The sequence below is a fragment of the Salmo salar genome, chromosome 16, assembly GCF_965601325.2.
Source record: "Salmo salar chromosome 16, fSalSal1, whole genome shotgun sequence".
Lineage (NCBI taxonomy): Eukaryota > Metazoa > Chordata > Actinopteri > Salmoniformes > Salmonidae > Salmo > Salmo salar.
Window position 1 is genome coordinate 71,889,596 of NC_138306.1, and position 22,380 is coordinate 71,911,975.

General features: G+C 43.2%; 1 protein-coding gene across 2 annotated transcripts in view; it reads right to left on the reverse strand.

The window, feature by feature from the left end:
* Positions 1 to 10,424: 10,424 nt before the first annotated feature.
* The window catches only part of LOC106574564 (fidgetin), a 37,341-nt gene continuing 25,385 nt past the window's right edge, over positions 10,425 to 22,380 (reverse strand). For both annotated transcript variants that reach the window (XM_014150546.3, XM_014150548.3), the window contains one exon: positions 10,425 to 16,859. In XM_014150546.3, coding sequence (XP_014006021.2) covers positions 14,671 to 16,859 — 2,189 coding nt within the window. In that variant the 3' untranslated portion in view covers positions 10,425 to 14,670. The remainder of the gene's footprint in view (positions 16,860 to 22,380) is intronic.

Consider the following 22,380-nt stretch of genomic DNA (forward strand, 5'->3'; position numbering starts at 1 on the left):
TATGTATTGAGAAGCTTGGTGACATTGTTGGATAGAGATTAAGAGTGAAGAGGGATAGTTTAGCATTTGGGGGATATCATTCAATTCAAATTTGTTTTTCAAACTACAGGAGATGGAGGAGGTATATTATAAATCGCTTTCTTGGTTTTAGAACTTTATTTTTGTGTCCAGATAGTGCAATTTATTTAAATCTGCCTTACTAACTTCAGTATCTAGCTAGCTACCGGCGCGAGTGTGCAGTTTTCTCTGCCAGAATGGTAGAATGGCCAACGCTGTTAAAAATGTTGTGGACTTTTTGTTGAAGAATTAAAAGCAGGGGTTGACCTCTGCCTGAGATCAGTTTCATGGAGAAGGATGAAAAGGTGAGGGTGTTCAAAAGCAACTGGTATCAAAAGTATAGCTGGTTAACAGGGAGCCTTTGATCAAGCTGCCTGTATTGCTGGCCTTGCCTGCTTTTTGGAAAGTCAGAGAACATTGATCATTCAGCTAAATGGCAAAACAAAAGCAAGGAGCATATAAATGCCCACATCAGATTCAAGCTTCTGGGAAAAAGCTGCATCGATTAGGACGAAGGTCTGCGTATTTAAACTGCGGAACACAATGAGAAAGTCAGAAGAAACAGTTAGATTAAAGAGAGTGGTTGACGCAGCGCATTTCTTCTTGCGCGCTCAAGTAGACTTTCCACTTTCTTCCGGTATTTATTTAGCAAAGATGATAACACATAATCACTCCAGACAGACACAAGGAAAAACTCATGACATAAATGTTGCAGCAGCCTTGGCTACACCTAAACATTGGAAATCTGACATGCTATATGGCAGTAGTTCCCAAACCTTTTATAGTCCCGTACTTGTTCAAACATTCAACCTCCAGCTGGGTACCCCCTATAGCACCAGGGTCAGCAAACTCTCAAATGTTGTTTTTTGACGTCGTCGTAAGCCTGCCACACACACACTATACAATACATTTATTGAACATACTGTAAGAATGAGTGTGATTTTTTTGTCACAACCTGGCTTGTGGGAAGTGACAAAGAGCTCTTATAGGACCAGGGCACAAATAATAATATAATAATAATCTTGCTCTTTATTTAACCATCTTAAATATAAAATTTGTTCATCAGAAATTGTGAATAACTCACCACAGGTTAATGAGAAGGGTATGCTTGAAAGGATGCACATAGCTCTGCAATGTTGGGCTGTATTGGAGAAAGTCTCAGTCTTAAATCATTTTCCATACTCAGTCTGTGTCTGCATTTAGTTTTCATGCTAGTGAGGGCAGAGAATCCACTCTCTCATAGGTACGTGGTTGCAAAGGGCATCAGTGTCTTAGCAGCGCGATTTGCCAAGGCAAGAAACTCTGAGCGCAGCCCTATCCAGAAATCTGGCAGTGGCTTCTGATTAAATTCAATTTTCACAGAACCGCTTGTTGCAATTTCAATGAGGCTCTCTTGTTCAGATATCGGTAAGTGGACTGGAGGCAGGGCATGAAAGGGATAATGAATCCATTTGTTTGTGTCGTCCGTTTTGGGAAAGTACCTGCGTATTTGCGCACCCAGCTCACTCAGGTGCTTCGCTATATCACATTTGACATTGTCCGTAAGCTTGAGTTCATTTGCACACAAGAAATCATACAATGATGGAAAGACCTGTGTGTTGTCCTTGTTAATGCAGACAGAAAAGAGCTCCAACTTCTTAATCATAGCCTAAATTTTGTCCCGCACATTGAATATAGTTGTGGAGAGTCCCTGTAATCCTAGATTCAGATCATTCAGGCAAGAAAAAACATCAACCAGATAGGCCAGTAATGTGAGAAACTTATCATCATGCATGCGGTCAGACAAGTGTAAATCAGTAAAGAGAACTTTAAGCTTGTCTCTCAATTTAAAAAAATGTGTCAATACTTTGCCCCTTGATAACCAGCGCACTTCTGTAGGTTGTAAAAGGGTTACATGGTCGCTGCACATATCATTGCATAATGCAGAAAATACACGAGAGTTCAGGTGCCTTGCTTTAACAAAGTTAACCATTTTCACTGTAGTGTCCAAAACGTCTTTCAAGCTGTCAGGCATTCCCTTGGCAGCAAGAGCCTCTCGGTGGATACTGCAGTGTACCCAAGTGGCGTCGTGAGCAACTGCTTGCACGCGCGTTACCACTCCACTATGTCTCCTTGTCATGACTTTTGCACCATCAGTACAAATACCAACACATCTTGACCACCAAAATCCATTTGATGTCACAAAGCTGTCCAGTACTTTAAAAATATCCTCTCATTTTGTCTTGGTTTCCAGTGGTTTGCAGAAGAGGATGTCTTCCTTAATTGACCCCCCATAAACGTAACAGACATATACTAGGAGCTGTGCCAGGCCTGCCACATCTGTTGACTCATCCAGCTGTAACACATATAATTCACTGGCTTGTATGCGAAGCAGTAATTGTTTCAAAACATCTCCTGCCATGTCACTGATGCGTTGTGAAGCAGTGTTGTTTGATGAAGACATTGTCTGTATAGTTTTTTGGGCCATTTCCCCCAGCATTGTCCCAGCCATATTAAGTCCTCCACAATAGTATGGGGCTTGCCTGTCTAGCCACTCGGTAGCTCACCTAGCCCCTTCTTATTAATGGTATCTGTTGCTTTAATACATGTCTTACTACTCGAAAGTCGTCTCTATTCTCGCTCAAAAAACTCCTGTGGCTTATTTTTCAAACTGTCATGTTCCATTTCTAAATGTCTGCGCAAGAGTTAAGGTTTCCCGCGAAAGAGTAACGGTTAATGTGATTGGATGTTAATTATTTTACTAGGCTACCTGTATTTGACATTGTGTTGTTATTTCGCTGAACACTAGATGGTTTAACTATACTCAGGCGAGAAAAAAACTCACCCAAATGTACAGCCCCATTGGAAAATATAAATGTACTGTTAATTAAAAGGAAAAAAAATGCATAATGTGAATCGTATTTTTATTTGGCGTACCTCAGTTTGGGATTACCAGCTATATGGGATGAAAACGAGACTATGTTTCAGTCTGATCAACTGTAGGCCCCTAATAAGAGCAGCCGCATACAGCCTATGCTCCCTGTCCATCTGGTCAGGGTAAACTAATTGGTAACGTTATGTATTTATAGTCCATTTGTGTGTCAGGAGAAAATGTGAATGTGATCAAATTTAGTTTATATTCAAAATTGGGTTGGCTAGGCTGCCTATATGTTTTTAATCAAAAATGATTAACTGGAATTAATTAATCAACATAAAAGTGATGACAGATGTGAGAATTTGTTTTATTAGGCCTACAGTTGCATAGGCCTGCATGATGCAAGCATGCATAAAGCCAGCTCAGCCCTGTGAGTTCTATTGTCTATCAATTGTTGTCTATGTGTCTGGGTAGAGGAAATCCCCCTCCTAATCTAGTCTACTGATAATGAATATGAACAAATATAAGGTAGCTACAGTTTGACAGGGTTTTCATCCCCCACGGTGTCAGCAGTTTTTTAAAACCATGTGACTGGTCACATCATAGCCCATATAAAACCTTTTTACAACTGATTAATCACTGTCACACACTGTCATAGAGTTGTCCTAATTATATAAGGGAAAACTCCAGGCCCCAGTGGGTAAGAATTGCCCCACCGCTCTGGGACCGATGGTGCCACCAGTCTGCTTGCAGTTGTCAGTTATCATTTGGTATGTGGATGATCAGGGCTTTGTTCAGGAACATTTCTTGTGCTGCTTTGATGTGTCAAGTGGGCGAAATGCGTAGCCCGTGTATGAATTTTGAGACTTCATAGAGCAACTCGTTGTCCAAGCCTACGATGGCACAGCTGTAATGGAATGTATCTGCTATTTCTATTTACAGCTAATTCCCCTCCTGTTCCCTGATTAAGAGGTGGTGACTACTCCACTCCACTACCATTGTCAACTTTCTCCTGACATTAACTGAAGGCCCTTCTCATGTGCCCGCTCATACAATGGCACATTGAATACTTCCCCTCCAAGCACTGTGAGTACCCATATCAATTTTCTCCCACTACTGTATGTAGACTCAATCCCATACACTAACACAATCACATTATTACACATCACTGATTTTACTCCTTGCTTGGACAAACTCATTCTTAGCTCTTTTGTCTAACTGTGTAGTGTGTTGTGTTATTGTTTTTTGTCTTCCCAGTCAAATCCTGTCCTGCACTGAAGTCAAGCTTCAACTCATGCCTCATACCCTCATTCAATCACTGCCGTGATCCCTTTCCAACACTGTGTAAGTAGCCCTCTCATTCCCATTCCCCATAATATTGTACTAGAAATGTCTTTATTAAAGGCTTTAAGTTACAATAATTAGTCTTTTCACTCATTTTTAAACACATTTTGTCGTCTCTGTGCATTCCGTGCCTGTACCATGGGTCTCCCATCCTCCTCAATTATTCAAGTCACCAGCCTCCACTGCTATGAACAGAGGTCCTCATAGAAAGTGACACCAAACCGCCTATGTTGACAGCCTGATCTCACGTAACATTGTAAAAGTAAATCCGGGATTTACATACAAAATAATACGAAATGCTCTGAGACCAGGTTGATGGTGAAGGATAAGGAATGTCCTTTGCTTCGGCTTCAATTCCATGTGATAGTTTTTTTTTGTCTTTCTCCCAACAATGTTTTACTCCACTGTCTACAGAAAGGAGCAAACGATGGAAAGACTATTGTTAAATGATCTTAACAAAAAGCAGTCAAGCAGTCAATCTGACAAACACACACACACACACACACACGCCAGAAGATATCTTTGAGGAGAAAACCACAGAAAAATCCCTTCAGAACTTCAGTCTGTCTTTTGTCAGGCTATCTAGCACTGTTATCACACTATGTGAACGCACGCTGATGCCCCTCAGTAGGCCTCTGCTGCATATCTGTCTGCCTGTCCATCTGTCAGCCTCTGCCTGTGTGTTTGAGAGCGTTAAAGCACAGTGGAATCTGACAACACAAAGCAGTAAGGGCTCTAAAAAAAACAATGAACGCTCTACTCTATAACCATTGTTTTAATAAAGCTCTACTCTATAACCATTGTTTTAATAAAGCTCTACTCTATAACCATTGTTTTAATAAAGCTCTACTCTAAAACCATTGTTTTTAATAAAGCTCTACTCTATAACCATTGTTTTTAATAAAGCTCTACTCTGTAACCATTGTTTTTAATAAAGCTCTACTCTGTAACCGTTGTTTTAATAAAGCTCTACTCTCCTGTGACGACCGACTCAACTGAGAGTTCCTTTTAAACTCTAAAGGTGGGTTATTGAGGGGGACAAAACGGATCTCCGCTCATTTGAGTCATTAGCGGACGTTTGGGGCTCAGTAACAGACGGAGCGCCGCACTGATAAGGGACGTCAAACCCGCCATATTTTCTATTAGCTCTATACACTCTAATCTAAAATGTATGGGCAGGGATATGGATAGGCTACATCTCCGATGACTTGTGATGATAGTCGATGAAGATACTGTACATCTATGAATAGCAATGCTATAGTGAAGAGAGAGAACATTTGATCTTGTCTCTATCGGATATGATAAGGCATCATGAATGAAACTGAATAAGTGAATGGTGTATTGGCTTGAATTATAAGGGTATCTTCAGTATAACAAATGGCGGTTATCTCCATGTATTTATTGACAACCTGAAGTAAGTGTCAATTAGGCTTACTCCATAAGTTCCAGACATACAATTTGCATGACAAAATGCAACGTGTTATCAATATCTCAATGTCAATGTCATGCATTAAAGATGTCTCTCATTATCATAATCATGTATTATCATAAAAATAATACTTTATTAATAATTTATCATTTGCATAGGGAAACGACTAATAAACCAGAGTTACATATTAAGCATCAGCAAAAAATATCCAGTCCTTACAACCTTAAAGGGATTGTTCACTCAAATGACAAAAAAAGCAAATTGTCATTTTGCAATTTGGGTGAACTATCCCTTTAAAAACATTGTAAGATATATATTTTTTTTGCGGTGTCTCTCTGAAACCTCCAAGCACGTTGTTTTGAAAGGGCACAAATGAATGTCATGTCTTCTGAGAGGCAGGCAGGGAGGCATGAAGGCTGACTAGCTGCCTGAGGAGTGACAGTGTTCGGAAGAGACCAGCACTAGGAAAACAGACATTGTTGAGAAAACAAAGTCTGTGCATTGTTCAAGATTATACTTAAGAATTTGTCTTAAGTTTTGTTCTAAAAACCTACATCCCAAAGAATTTGCTTCAAAATATTACCTGTTTGAATACAGACACACGGATGATAGACTAAGTAGTAGAATGTATTTTCTTTGCAAAAATTGTATTCTAAAATACTGAAATTGATTCAAATAGGAACTTTGAAACACTCAGTAAGGACCACTTTCAACAACACTTTGCTAAATGAAACACTTTGCTAATAAAACAAATGATAATTTAAAAAAAATATAGTACCTTGTGTTCTTTGCTATCAGTCCCTCTCAACATTAATATATTGTTTTTGTGCGTCTGAGGGAGTAGCAGGTCACGAATTAGAACAATGCATGTTGATTCCAATTATGGTAAAAAGCAATGAACAAGATGTGCTAATGATGAAAAAAGAAGGTGTTTGTGTGCACTATCAAGAGCCAGTGTGGAATATTTAATATCAGATTTATTTCCATGATGTGTGTTGTGATGAGACTTCAAATGATTCCCTTCCACAGAGTGTCTGCATCAACACAACAAAACATTGTGGGTATTTATCTCTCTCTTAGCACGGTGAAACAATCAAGGCTTGGATTATAGCGACTCTTCAAGACGGCACTGATAATGAGATCGTCCCCCACTTCATCGTCAAGGAGTGGCGGGAATAAAACAGACAAAATGCTTAATAAATGGCCAAGGTGTTTTATTTTATTCACATCCCCCCCAAAAAGGAAAAAGCCACAATTTTCAATTAATGAAGCTGGAAATTGTGTGCTGGGTCCCTCCAGACTCGCATTAACTATGACTGGAGGGGCCAATCATACTTAGATCCGTGCTGTGGTCTACATTTCCTATGCAGGACATGCCCACTACTCTCCTCCTCTCCTCTTCTCTCCATCCCCCTCTCACACCCTCCACCACCCATGCTGAGGGTTGTCGGTGCAGGGCCACTATTAGTGCTGGAGAGATAAAACTGTAAGTGTTGCTCCCAATTAGCGCATCACTGACCAAGCTGTGGGTTCTCTTCAACCGTTAACGCTGGCTGAGAGAGGGAGGGAGGGGGATGAGCAGGGAGGGAGAGATAGGGGAGAGAAAGAGGAGAGAAAGGGAGAAGCGATGGACAGTGAGAGAGAAAAAAAGAGAGAGAGGGAGAGAAAGGATAGAGTGGGATAAAAGAGTGAGGGAGTGAAATGGGGCTTAAGCATTCATTTTGAGTGGAGAGACAGGTCCCATTGACATTTAACAGCGTTTGTGCAACTTGGTGCGGAGGTTATGATGCAAATGAGGAGGAATTAAAAGTGGATAGAGGTTTGTCATTGATGGATTGCAGTCTGGCAGTGCTCACCACTTCCTAGTGTCCATCAGAGGCGATTACTGTGTAATTAAACCTTATTTCTGGACTCTCCGGCGCATAATTACTTGTGGGGGGGTAGAATATGGAACCATCACCTAAAAGCTGTGACGGCGGAATGCGTTAGCATCAAGGTCTGTCCGTGGTCTCAGTCCAATGTCAGATCCAGCCGGCTGACAGTGCAGAAGAACAGTCTCTCTTAATAAGAGGTGAAAACATATTAAACGACACAGTATGCTGATTATAGAGGAATTAGGCTTTCAAGTGCTCCAGTCCTTTGTGTTATTTGCATAATGTATTCTTTCCATCCACCTCTTCTAGAGCTTTGGGCAATTTCCTCTCACAATTTGAATCGATTGCACATTGAAGGCTACTTAAAGGGAATTATCACTTTGCATATTTGAATTGTTGTGTGGGGAGAAGTATGTCAGGTGTATCCTGTGGAGTCTGGCTCTGGCCAGGTGATTCTAGGTGTGCAGTGGTGACCAGAGTAACCCTCCAAGTTCACACATACACGTACACAAACACACGCACGCAGACACCAATATTTGCAATTCAAATGAAGAGCACAGGAGTAAGTGCCTCTTTGATATCAACAAAATGACAACACATTGATTTAACAGCACTCCGCTAATGATCTACCGCTACTCATAAGATTACCATAACAATACATACATATGTAACTGTTTCAATGAAACCTGAATTGACTAACATTATGTAGTGTATCTATAAACCCATCCAAGGTTTGTATTGTAATGCGAAGACCTTGGACCTGCAACATATTGTTGCTATGTAGACTCTCAGGGCCAAACTGTAATAGAATGTACATGCACGCAGTAAGGATGGGACTGGTTGTAGCTTTTCAAATCAACTTAATATTTCATGTTTTGTTTTAAAAAACAAGGTAAGAAAAAAGAACAGCGGATGAACCTCAAATCTCACAGACCTCATAAAGCAAAGTACAATGGACGAAGACCAAGCAGAAACTCCATTGCTCAGCAACCTGAAATCTCAGTCTGCTTTGCACAGCTAATTACACTGTAGCTAGCTTCCTACGCTTACCATCAACCATATAATGATGCTTTCAAAAATGGTAGGGATAAAAGCACCTAATTTACATTCATAGTAGTCACTTTATGTGAATTCTTTGTGTGAGGTAAGGTTTTAGTGTTTTTACTTGACACTTTTCCCCCCAAAATAAATGAATTGTTACATTTTAATGAGAGAAATGTATGACTAAACTTTTGGTGCACTGCAACATACAGAGATATATTTTAATTGCACACGTTGTAGGTTGAGGTGGCACAAGGTTTGCTAAAAAATGTGCATTATCTACTGTATATTGCATACACAGTGCATCTTGCTGTGAAGATATTCCATATTATCTGTGTTTGATATCAAATAATTTGCACTACAGGAAATGTACATTGTGTAAAAACAACACATTTAACATTAAAGTACATTTAAACAATTCAATTACCCCCCCCCCCCCCCCAACAAAACAAAAAATATTACAAAGATCTCGCAGAGCACTTTATGTTTTTTCGAAAGTACGGCCTTGATTTAAATCTAAACTACACCCTTACAAAAAAGGGTTCCAAAAGGGTTCTTTGCGGAGGGATAGGGTTCTACCAAGAACTGTTTTGATCTGAAGAACCCCTTCTGGAAGACAACGTTTCTTTGTAAGGCAAAGAGTTGTACCTAGAATTTTAAAATCCTAAGAACCGTTTTTTGAAGAAAGGTTCTTTGATGATTCTTCGGAAGGCAAGAAGGGATCTTTGGAAGGCAAGAGGGATTTAACATAGAACCATATATCATATTTCCCAGCATGCTCTATTGCAGGGTGAATTTTTAGAATTGTTTTAAAATTAAGCATTGATTGGTTGATACATTTTCTGCTACACAAAGATGAATAACATATATTTTTTAACTAAACCAATATGTTAGTAGTTGGACTTATTGAACCCGTTAAAGAGATGGTTATTCCAGTTTAGATGATTGAGGTAGTCTCAGTATTCAATCTTCCCTACGCTGGCAGTCATTCTGAAGGCAGGTTGCGGGTGATACAAATTCCACTTGTTGGATATCCTAACTCTGAGTGTACAAAGCATTAGGAACACCTGCTCTTTCCGTGACATAGACTGACCAGGTGAAAGCTATGATCCCTTATTGATGTCAACTGTTAAAACCACTTCAAGGGGAGGGGATTTTTAAGCCTTGAGACAATTGAGACATGGAATGTGTATGTGTGCCATTCAGTGCGTTCGAACGGGATATGGTAGTAGGTGCCAGGCACACCGGTTTGAGTGTGTCAAGAACTGCAACGCTGCTGGGTGTATCACGCTCAACAGCTTCCTATGTGTATCAAGAATAGTCCACCACCCAAAGGGCATCCAGCTAACAACTGTGGGAAGCACTGGAATCAACATGGGCCAGCATCCCTTTGGAACACTTTCGTCACCTTGTGGAGTCCATGCCCTGATGAATTAAGGCGCTTCTGAGGGCAAAAGGGGGGAGCGGGTACAACTCATTAGTAAGAAGGTGTTCCTAATGTTTTGTACACTCAGTGCATATTGTATTGTTATAATGAATTTAAAGGCTGGCAGAACCATTCATAGAGGGTTCTAGGAAGAACCTTTAGATTATAAAATGGTTATTGGTAGGATCCTTCATAGAGGGTTCTAGGTAGGACCATATACAGAGGGTTCTTTGAAGAACCATACATATAGGGTTTTAGGTAAAGGGTTATACCTAGCACCAAAAAGGGTTCCCCTATGGGGACAAACTGAAGAACCCTATATGGTTCTACATAGCACCTTTTTTTCTAAGAGTGTAAACTATGTACTGTTATGTTGGCATTCAACAAAGTGAGAGGATGTCATGAAAACAAGCTTTATTTTCAAGGAACACAAAAACTCAATTGAAGACCTTAGATCTTAAAAAATACAAAAAGAAAATATCATTTCAAGAAAACATCTTTAATGAATCAGTTGTTGTCTTTTGTACCTCAGACAGATTACATGAAAATACATTTAAGTCGACTGCAAGTATGGCAACATATTCACACATATAAACATGTATGTGGTGCATTTTGTTTGTATTTGTGTATATAAATATGTACAACAGAAACACGTTACACTCAGTTAAAGTTTTGTGCAAGTGTGTTTTATATATACTAATTATATATAAAATCCCACACAAACCAAATCATATTCATGTGTGCCCACGTAATATACACAATCACACAACTACAGCTCACCAAAGATTAAAGCAACGCATTGGATTATGCATCAAGAGAAACCTCGGAGAGGACCTGCAAAGTCCAGCAGTTTCCTCCCGTCCACCAGAAATGTTCCCTTGCGGGTGTTGTGTGTCTGTATGCCGCTCGGTGTCTTGAGTGAGTGTGCGTCCAGTTTTGTCAGACACACACGTGAGACTATACCACCATCTCCTCTGCTCAGTGCCTCTGAGGTAGACTCAAGCTCAAGGACCTGTGATTTCCTGCTCCCACCCACTTCCTTTTTGTTTTTCTTTTGTTCGATTTGTCAACAAATGTAGGACATTCAAAAGACATAAATGAAATACTACATGTATAATATGTAGCCATGAGGTAGAAATGTCTCAAAAAACACTATAATAAAATGATTGAAGAGAAAGCGGGAAAAATAAACAAACACAGAAACCACCAATAACATTGTTTGCCAGTTCTGGTACAAAGAAAAAAAAGAAGCCAAGAGAAAAGTACATAGCAACAATAAAAAGACAAGAAGATTGGTTGGATAGTACAATTCAAGTGATTTGGTTGTTTCGAAAGTACTGTATATGTGAAGGAATGGGCTTTTTGTGCTCTCATGTACATCAGTAGGTTTCAGTTTAGAGAGGGCAGACTGAATTATGGGATAGACCGCGTTGTGGTCAGTCTGTTGACAGACTGCACTGCAGTTTCCATGTGCTGTTGACGCGCTGTCACACACACACACACACACACACACACACACACCACACACACACACACACACACACACCTCAGCGTGTCCTTTCCTCTCCTCAGTGAGAGTGAGTGGAGAAGTGAGATTCACACGCCTGGGCTGAGGGTCAAGGAGTAGGGAGCGAGACTCCATTTTCTATTTCCAGAACAAGCCTTCTAGTAATGAGCTTTTACACATACAGTACACTCAGGCTGTGAGAATCAGTCTGTTGACACTGTATCAAGTTTGTGAAACATTTGAACATTCCGATGAATTAAAGTTTTGTGAAAGTGCATTCAGGTAATTCTTAAGTAACTCCAGAGGTAAACTAAATCTGAGAGGTCGACGTGGATGTTTTGTGTTTTAAGGTTTGTTTGTGTGTAGTATATCAATAAAACATTGTACATTTCATCCACCTACCGATATTTTATATGAGTGAAGTATAATTTGAGTCGAAGTTTCAAAGGCCATGTAAGCGGTTATATTATGGTCATGTTACTTCAGTGGATCTACCGTTTTATCTACCCAAGCGAGAGAAATTGAAGAAGTGTTCAATCTTAAATAGCCGAGACATCGTGGTAGACTAGTGCAATGTGCAGTCACAGCAAGTTCCATCTAAATTCCATTGAGTGCTAAAATGGAAAAGGTATGCAAACTAGAATTGGGAATAATACCAATCATAGGAAGAGATAAACGTTACACTAGTCACAAGCTGACAAAACAAACAAAAACGTAAAGGCAAGCAACATGGTACTGGCAATCTCAGTGCTCGGGGATTGCAAACCAGTGATTATGAACGCCGAAACAAAAATACACACAAAGGAACGCTATAGTGCAGCTGTTGTACAATAATATTACACCTACGGTACATCAACACCACCATGGTTGTGCATAGCAACAGTCACGGACAGAGAACAAAAGAAGAGCAACAAAATGCATTGAAATGCAACACAATGAGCTATGAATCACTGTTCTGTGGGTCTTTTGGAACTGAACACAGTAGATTGACTGAAGGTTTCTCATAGGTCCAGTGCAGCTGGTTTGATCTCAATATCAAATCGTTTCTGGGAAACATTGAAGTACCTCACTGTGATTGCTTTCAATTAAAATGGTTTTTAAAAAAATAAACAAATATAGCTTCTCAGCAAAGGGCAATTTCTAAAGCAAGAATTTTGCTAGGACGTTCTGGGAGTGGTCTGAGTGGTGTGCTGTTATTGGCAGAGAGGTTTGGAACTCTCTTTCTTATTGGTCTATTAACTAATTTACCGCATGGTGATATCACCATGAATGGCCAAAACTCCATCCTACCAAAACAGGCAGAAATTTCAGGCAGTCTTTTCAAACAGCTCGTACACTAAAATGTTCACAATTTCCCAGTATTATTTCAACCTCATAGTGTGGAAATATATATAAAATGCAGGGAAATCACGTTTTTGACTGTACTGGGCCTTTAATAGCCAGGACCAGTGTCCAATTAGTGGTATATCCACCCTGACAATGTGCTTGGGGTAATGTGTGTACATACTATACAATGAGGATACGATTGGCCAAATACCTTTAACAATACCTAGCTCCTACCCGCAAGCCCTTGTTGAGTCTCCTTGCAGATATGACACAACTGGATAGGTGTTAGCAATATGACCGAAAATCTCCAGAGCATTCCAGAGATCAATCATTATAGCCATAGTGCTGTGAACAATCTAATCATGTCAGATCTGTACCTGGATAAGCCAATGAGGACCTCTGGTAAGGAACTGAAAACAGGTTTGGAATTGAGCCCTGGTGCTGAACCTTTGACCTTGGTGATGAATAAAGCTGGCAGCCTTTTCTCATTCAAATTGACTCAACTGGCTGACATATAGCAGTAATTAGCAATTGGCCATTTTGGATCTGAGGCTGTCCCCGACTGCTCTGCTGCCTCCAAGATGAGTTGAAACCAACTGAGGTAGAACAGAAAGTATTCTGGGAAATACGGAATCACACACTGTGTCACGGCACCGTTCGCTTTTTTTCCATTTGGTGGCGTTTCTGCTTCATCGTCAATTACAGTAATTCTATGGCTTCCTGTGATAACACAATAGCAACTGAAGTCCATCATTCCATCTAAAGAGTTGTTCGTTGTTGACAACATTCCCCTAACATTCATATAACCCACTATACGTGGTCATCAGTGCCCCCTTAAAACATCAGGTGAACAACTCTCTTGATTCAATCAATACACAACTCAGGATCAGAAAAACACACTCGGGCATCGCATTTTCTAAAAACCTTAAAATGGAAACTGAACTCATCACCAAATTCTTCATTTAAGAAAAGAGAAATCTCCATATTGACTTATTTGTCCCGTCGTTCCAGAACTAAATCTGGTTACATTCATTTTCATCTCCTCGACCGTCTCCCCTAGAAGGTTCGAGGTAAACCTAACACTGTTTCTCTAGATATTATATAAATGACAAAAATCTTGGTCTTAATACTCTCAGAGGATTGTAGTGCTTTTGTGTGGTGATGACGTTGAGGTACTGTACAATTCACAAACACTTTCCTGAGTTTTTTGCAGACAGAGGATCAAAAGAGATGAAGTGCATGGATCGGGGGTCCAGATTACTGTCACCCCCTGAGGAATACTGTTGATACTTGGTGAAATGGCAGGACAAAATGGCAACCGCCACTCTAATTTTAATTTTGCTGTTGAAGTTTAAAGCTCATAATATCAGCACATGCCATTAATGTAGATTGTGAGGCAAAGAAAATCATAATACATAAAAAGATATTAGAATTAAGAAAGCACCACTACAGGCACTTGGTTAGCCAACTACATTTTAGGGGACAACAACAAAGGTATATATACACACAGGGTCCTCCTCTGTCTCTTCTCAAGTTGACCCCTTCTTAATGTGTATAACTATGCCTGGCTTTAGCAGCGTCAAGCATCCTAATGAAATCTCTGCTCGTTACCTGCAAAACCATCAGGTATCACTCCAACCAAGTCTCTTGATGTTTCTCCACCTCTGGTGTCAGGTCTCACGTGTGTGTGTGTGTGGGGAGGGGGGGGGGGGGGTTACGTCGCCCCTCTTGTGTGCCTTCCTTTCTGGTTAGCACCATAGCCAGGTCAAAGAATTCCCAAAGCCTCTTTCTTGAGGACTTTCCCCCCGAGGTTCACTGACCGCACCCAAACATTTTGTTCCACTCGGTGTACGTGTCGATCTCTTTCTGCGATATGCTGGGCTGGAATTTGCAAAAAACACTGTCAAAGTCCTGGTAGGTGAGGGGTCGCATCTGGCCCGTGGGCATGATGCTCACCGAGAGGTCCAGGCCTTGGGAGGAGGTGTGCAGCATGCCCACCAGGGCCTCCTGGCACAGCCTTGCCACGTCCAGGCCGGAGAAGCCCTCGGTGCGCTGGACCAGCAGCACCAGCTCCTCCTCACTGAGGCAGTACTTGCGCTGGGACTGGGACAGCAGCTGGCTCAGCATGTGGTGGCGGGACGAACCGTCCGGCAGCGGCACCAGGACCCGCCGGCCAAAGTACCGTCGCAGCCCCTCGTCCATGTCCTGGGGCTTGCTGGTGGAGCAGACCACCAGGACGTGGTTGTTGGAGTCATCGGCCGGCCCAAGGAGCAGCGCATCAAGCTGGGCCAGGAGCTCGGCCTTGAGCCGGTGAACGGGGCTCTCGTTGCTCAGCTGGGCTGACAGCAGCATGTCCACGTCGCTGATGAACAGCACTGAGGGCTGGCGGCAGCGCGCCACCAGGAAGGAGGCCCGCAGGATCTTGTCACCCTCTGCCAGCCACTTGGTGGCCAAGGTGGAGCCTCTGAGCTGCAGGAAGGGTGCCCCCAGCTGGCTGGCCATGCAGCGGCCCAGCAACGTCCGGCCCGTCCCTCTGGGGCCGAACAGTAGAACGCACCTCGGGGCCGAACCTAGGCCGCTGAACATGTCCGGACGTAGCATGGGCCAGAGAACCTCCTCCTTCAGAGTGGCCTTGGCCAGCTCCAGGCCTGCAATGTCACTCCAGTCCACCGGGGGTCCCTGCTGTAGGATCTCAGAGGTCACCATGTCCAGGAGGTGGGGGTCGCTGCTCTTCAGCTGCTCCTCAGCGGGCCGGGAGGATGAGGTCTCCCCCGTCAGGGAGAGGTGGGAGAGGTGCAGGCGGTGCTCGTCCCCTTGGTCGCTCAGGGAGGGAGAGGTGAAGCTGCCCAGGGAGTCGGCCGAGCGCGAGCCACCCCGGGTGGAGGCATATGACGGAGGGGTGAGTACTCCACCCGCAGACTGCTCAGAGGCCATGGGCTGCTTTTGGGTATTAAACGGCAAAGATGACTTGTCAGCGTTCCTGTCAAAACCGTTCCCTCCGCCCGCATTTGAGATGCTGCTGTCCGGTACCCTGTACATGGGGCTCTCTGCGGAGCTGCGCGCCTGGCCGTAGACAAAATTTCCATAAGTGGAGTCCATCTCTCCTTGCCCTGTCATGTAGAAGGCTTTTCTCTTCAGAGAGTTGGACGAGCTGCCGTTCAGAGGCGTGGGCGCGATGGGGCCAAGGTTGTGCGACTGGTAGGGGTACCCGGGGAGTGTGGAGGAGGGGGGCAGGGGGGTGGGAGCGGCGATCCCTGACGTTAGGTAGGAGGATGGAGGGGGGGCTCCCCCGGGGCTGTAGCCAGGCCCCACAGCGCTCTGGGAGGGGTACCCAGCATGGGGGTAATTGTAGCCCGAGAGGTTGGAGGATCCCCCATTGTAGGTCGGGACCAGGGAGGGGTGGGGGGGTGGAGGAGGGGGCTGCAAGAGGCCGGAACTATGCAGCGGGGAGGTGGTGACCTGGGAGCTGTAGCCCAGGTAGGAGCCACTGTAGCTGGGGCCGTATTCCTGAGAGGAGCCTGCAGAGGAGTGGAGGGCCGTGGCGGTGTGACTACCACAGCTGCTGCTGGAGTAACCAGGCTCTGTCAGGCCGCTGGAGGCCAGGCCCGGGGACGGAGAGCTGCACATACCAGCCACCTCCGCCGCCACCCCTCCTTTCCTCATGGACATCCCCTCGGGGACGCAGTATACCCCCTCCTGCCAGGCCTCGCCCTCTGCCTTCCTGCCGTTTATCCCAGCATCGGCGTAGGAGTTCAGCAGGGCCCTCTCACTGGGCATCTCCAGGATGCCAGAGTACTTCTCAGCGTACTTCTTGAGCAGGTTGGAGGCGGTGAGCGCAGAGATGTCGTCGTTGGCCCAGGCGTACTGGTAGGTGCTGCCGCCGCGCTGCAGGTGGCCCCGGTAAGCATCGGCCTTGTGGGCCGGCGAGCGCGTGGTGGAGGTGATGTCAAAGTGCTGCTCCGCCCACTGTGCGTGCTCTGGGGTCCACTGCATCTTTAGGCCTGCAACGGCAAGAGCATAGAGACAGACAGGACAGTTAGGTTGGTCTTATTTATAAGACAAGGTACAGCCACTCAAAATTCAGCATCTCTTCACTTAGGCTCTCTGTCAATTGGTCTTCGTTATGCTGTCAACAGATTGATTTTAATGGCTGTGATGTGATGACAGTTTATTGACTGTGATCAAACACTGTCATGCTTATGATAGTACGCACTGTATTTTGCTTAATCATGGAGATTCACTGCTGCCATTTCTTCAATATAAAATCGAGAATACAACTCATGAATATGTATATGAATCTGAGCTCGGAGGTTATACAGTGGGTCATTTATGACGTGATTCACACATCATGATCAATAATTAACATCCATGATGACTGAGGTACTACTGAGCAAAATGTGTTCTAGTTGAATGAAATTTGACATTACGTGCTACTGTATATTGTATAATAACTACTGTGAATAATAATTTTATATGTGACGTCCATCAGTTTCATTTAGGGAATGGCTTAAAGATGCAATATGTCACTTTTTGGGCGACCCGGCCAAATTCACATAGAAATGAGTTTTATAGATCTGTCATTCTCATTGAAAGCAAGTTTAAGAAGTGGTAGATCTGTTCTATGTGGGCTATTTTCATGCCTTCTGTTCTTAAGCTTAGTTTTTGTGTTTTTTACTTTCGGTTTTGTACACCAGCTTCAAACAGCAAAAAATACAATATTTTGGTTATGGAAAATATATTACACAGCGGTTTAGATGGTACAATGATTCTCTATACTATACTTGCTTGTTTTGTCACATAAACTGAAATGAACCCTAACCCTAACTATTATAATTTTTGCAGCCAGGAAACGGCAGAGCGATTTCTGCAAAGTGCATCTTTAAATAAATGTAAATATTATATCCATGAAAATGACTAACTAACGAAAATTCTGGACATTTAAGTCGTCTGATTCTTTTCGCCTCTCGCATTTCTTTTGTTTCTTGGAACACGGATGGTAAATATGACACGAGTACTGACAGATCACATGAAGGACACCGCCTCTCTGCCTTGGGACCGGGCTGGCCGCTGCCAGGTTAGGACAAAATAATGCACCCTGCACATAACAATATGACACAGACATGGCAGGTCACTCCATAATCCCTCTCTCATCTCAGGCGGCCAGAGATGGTTTCAGAACGCGCCTCGCCTAGTGCAGCAAAGCAATCTCCCCCCGCCGGCAGTGTTCTGCTGCTTTCATCAATACACACACACACACACACCAGAGCCACAGCTGGCTATGAATTACAACACCCTGTGTATGAGGCCTCCGCCATACACCGCACAGTGCCGGACTGCACCTCCAACCCGCCACCTCTCTCTCTCTCTCTCTCTCTCTCTCTCTCGCTCTCTCTCTCTCACTCTCTCTCTGCCTTTCCATCTCTATTCGCCTCCTACCTTTCTCTTTCCCTTTCTCTCTTGCTCTTTTTCCCTGTCCACCCTCTCTCATTACCCCCTCCCATCTTTGTCCTCATCCCTTTTTCTCTCCCCCCCGCCTCTGGCTCGTTTGCTCCGTCTCACACACACACTTCAGTCACCTAGCTCCCTTTGTTGCCTCTGAGGCTCAAGAGCCACTATTTTATATAATCCCCAAAGACTATCTGCAAATACTAACACACACGCACGCACGCACGCACGCACGCACGCACGCACACACACACACACACACACACGCACACACACACACATCTCACTATCAAAGCAGGGTGCTATCAAAGGCCAGACCCACATCGTCGTAGGAGCCTCCTCTCAGATCGGACTCTGTTTGATTTGATTTAACACACAGCGGATTATGAGGATCATTTGTGACCATTCTTTCTTCAGTCTCAGTAGCATGTCTTATGAATCCACTGTTGGAGGCCCTTTAAGCACTGCATGTCTTACAATTACCGTACCACCGACGTACCTCTTGGGGGGGGGGGGGGTTTATAAGTGGAACTGGCGTGAACACACACATACACATTCACTAACACGCATATTCACAAACACACTTCTCCAGTAGGTTCGGCGTGTCAACGTAGCATGGTGTTTGTTTGGTAATAGAGCGGGGGAATTCCCCAGACTCCTCTCTGATTCTCTCTCCCAGACGTCTCACCCAGACACCAGCAGCTAATTAGCAGGATGACGATGTGCTAATTGTGTTCATTTACAAGGTTTAAGCCGAGGGGAGTCTTGCCAGGGCTGGCACGCATGTCACGCTCCTTTATGTAATGACTATATGAAACTCGACGGAGAGAAAGAGCTTGGAAATACTTCAACCTGGATCAAATTGTTCAATAAACGGCAATCAGCTAAAAGAGTGGAGCAGTGTGGTGTGTTTCATGACATGACGTTTCATTGACACTGCTGCATGATGGGAATAATTGTTGCTATTGATAATTATTCACATAGCATCTGTATTCTTTTCTTGTTTTGTAAAACAATTATATTTCTGCACAGTAAAACGTGTTTGAATATACAACTAGAATGTTTACCCAATGTATATTTTTTGGCTTAGAGGTTAGACACAGAAGTAAACTAATTGCCGAAATTTCAAAAAGTTGAAGTTTAGGCAGGGATGGGAGTTAACAACAAAAGGGTATTCATTTGCCAATGCAGCTCATTTGAGAACTCTAAAACATAATGCATCCAGTTTTAAATACATTTCAAATTTAAAACAAGCATCAGCAGCAAATATTGTTCTAAACTCTGCGATTTTCCGGTTGATAATAATATTTGTACCCAGCAAGACATTACACCCGATAGCTATGTGGGTGGTTATTGCAGTATTTCTCACATCATTTATACTAATTGTGAGGTTCTGAAACCTCCCTATTTCCCCATTATACGATAGCTGCAATATTTGTCCAAAGTTCTAAAATACTTCGATGGCATTTCAATTTTGGGGCTAAATGTCATTTATTGGAAGAATGGTCATTTCAATTGTAGATAGCAGAGTATTAAGTCGTTCAGAGGTTATGGTAGTAACAGTTTGGGAGAGAAAATTATCCTTCTAACAGCACGGCCTCTATACTCTCTTAAAAATATAGTATCTCTCGTCAATATTTCAACACAACAGTATATCTTCTTGTATCTCTCTCACAATACCCTGGTCTACCCTAACAGCATCTCTCTCTCTCTCTTCACAGCAGCATGCTAGGTAGTCTCTCTCTTCACAGTGTTATTATTAACTAGAGATGCCTCCCTCCCTCCCTCCTCCCTGCCTGTGTTGGAGAATTCACAGTCTGACTCCTAGTACTGTGTACTGGGCCTTGCTCTGGGGACCACGGTTCAGCTGCCAGCATGTCAATGGAGAGAAACACACAGGAGGGAAGGAGGGAAAGAGAGGGGGGATGAGAGAGGGGGAGAGGGACAAAGGGAGAGAGAGAAGCTATAGGAGAAATAGAGGGTGAGAGAGAGGGTATGCAGTGCCAGTCTGGCAACTTGGCAAGAAAACAACAGATACAAGCCCACACACACACACACACACACACACACACACACACACACACACACACACACACACACACACACACACACACACACACACACACACACACACACACACACACACACACACACACACAGATAAACACACACACAGATAAACACACACACAGATAAACACACACACACACACACGACCTTCTACGCGGCCCAAAAAAAACACATCTTCCAAATCTTCCAAATTCCAGCCCACTTAAAACAACCACCTACCCCTCCCTTTTATCACTGTAATATTAACATAGAAAACCTCAATCACTCCTATCTTATTTAAATCCATTTAGAAAACATGGAATCTTTATAATTCCATCCTCAATAAACCCAACACTTCTAAGAGACGTGTCAGGCTCCATCAGTGCCTTCATCTCTCCAATCAGGGGGTTAATGTAAAGCCACAGCCTGCGTCTCAATGGTACCCTATTCTCTACATAGTGCACTACTTTTGACCATAGCTCTATAGGCCCTGGTCCAGAGGTGCAATATATAGGGGATAGGGTGCCATTTGAGATGCACCCACAGTGATTACCTCCACTATGCAAATGAGGGCCAAATGATAACTTGCACTATTTAAATCAGGTAACACTGATTACTCTCCCGTTATTCAGATGAGGGCATATGAGTTTGAACTCAAGGCTTTGAACCTCATGCACTTCCACAAACACATGGAATAAGGCCCTGAGACTGGCACTTGAATCGTACATTGTAGTCTATGTGATGGTTAAAACACGGAATACACAAATCTCGAATAATCTCCTATAAAAAAAATATATTATGCCTCTCGAATTGAAAACACTCTAAATATTAACATCTAATGTAAGATTGAATTTGGATCACAATGAATGACCATGTAGCAAAATTGTCAAGAGCAACTAGACTTTGATCACAAACTATGTGTGTGTGTGTGTGCTCTGAGAGAGAGTGAGAGTGAGAGAGAGTGAGAGAGAGTGAGTCTGGCCGAGCATCAACGCACTCAGCTGCAACAACATCCAGCAACATTTGGATGCGTCCTAAGAGCATCAAGGCACGTTTGTGTCTTTTCTGTCCGTCATATAGAAGGTCCAATCAAACTCATTTCTGCTTCTGGACATTGGCTGCATATTAGAAAGGGGTGTGTGTGTGTGTCTCTCTGTGTGTGTGTGTGTGTGTGTGTGTGTGTGTGTGGAGTAAACAGCTCTTCAGAAAGCACTAATGAGCTCTTTGAAGTCCGTCTGCAGTGTGATTCTGCACAGAGTGTGTTTGAGCGGACTACCTATTTCAGCCCTGTCATAATTAACATCCGTGCGTTTACAAACACACATCAAAGATCCTTCGCTTTCGACGAGTCGTCTCGCATTACGCACGCAAAACAAGTTATGCCGCAATATATTCGGAACATGTTCAGCAGCGGGGTTTTGAAATGAAATGCGGTGAAAGACTGAATTTGTGGCAGCGACTGATTGACAAGTGATCTAACTTCATCAAATGAGAATAAGAGACCGATTCAATTTCGCGAGGAAATGGTCAAAGCAATTACTGATATCCTCGTCAGACAGAGCAGAGGGCATCATTTAACCTCGAATTCAGCGAGATATTGTGTGTGTAACGTGCGCGTGTGTGTGTGTGTGTGTGTGTGCGCGTGCGTGCCGGGGTGTGTGTGTCACCTTGTTAATGAGGCTGCCACATTGACACTGTTCCTAAGCCAGTGGCGATGGCGTATTGGCACACACTACCTGCCGTGTAAAATAATGTGATTAAGCCCTCTAAAATGCAATTAATTAAGTAATTAGTCGTGAATGAGTGTCAGACACTGCAATCAAAATTGCTTCAGTGTTTTGGTTAATTGATTGAACCTCTGCACTTACAAATACTGATGTCAGGTCCCTAAGCTAAGAAGTTACAGTTTGACTCTTAGCGTATGACCCAGCTATAACATTGCATCAATGTTGTCATCTGGATTCATAAACGCTTGTGTATTTCTAATGAAGGTAACTATTGTGTAGTGGCCCGCTAATACTCATAGTT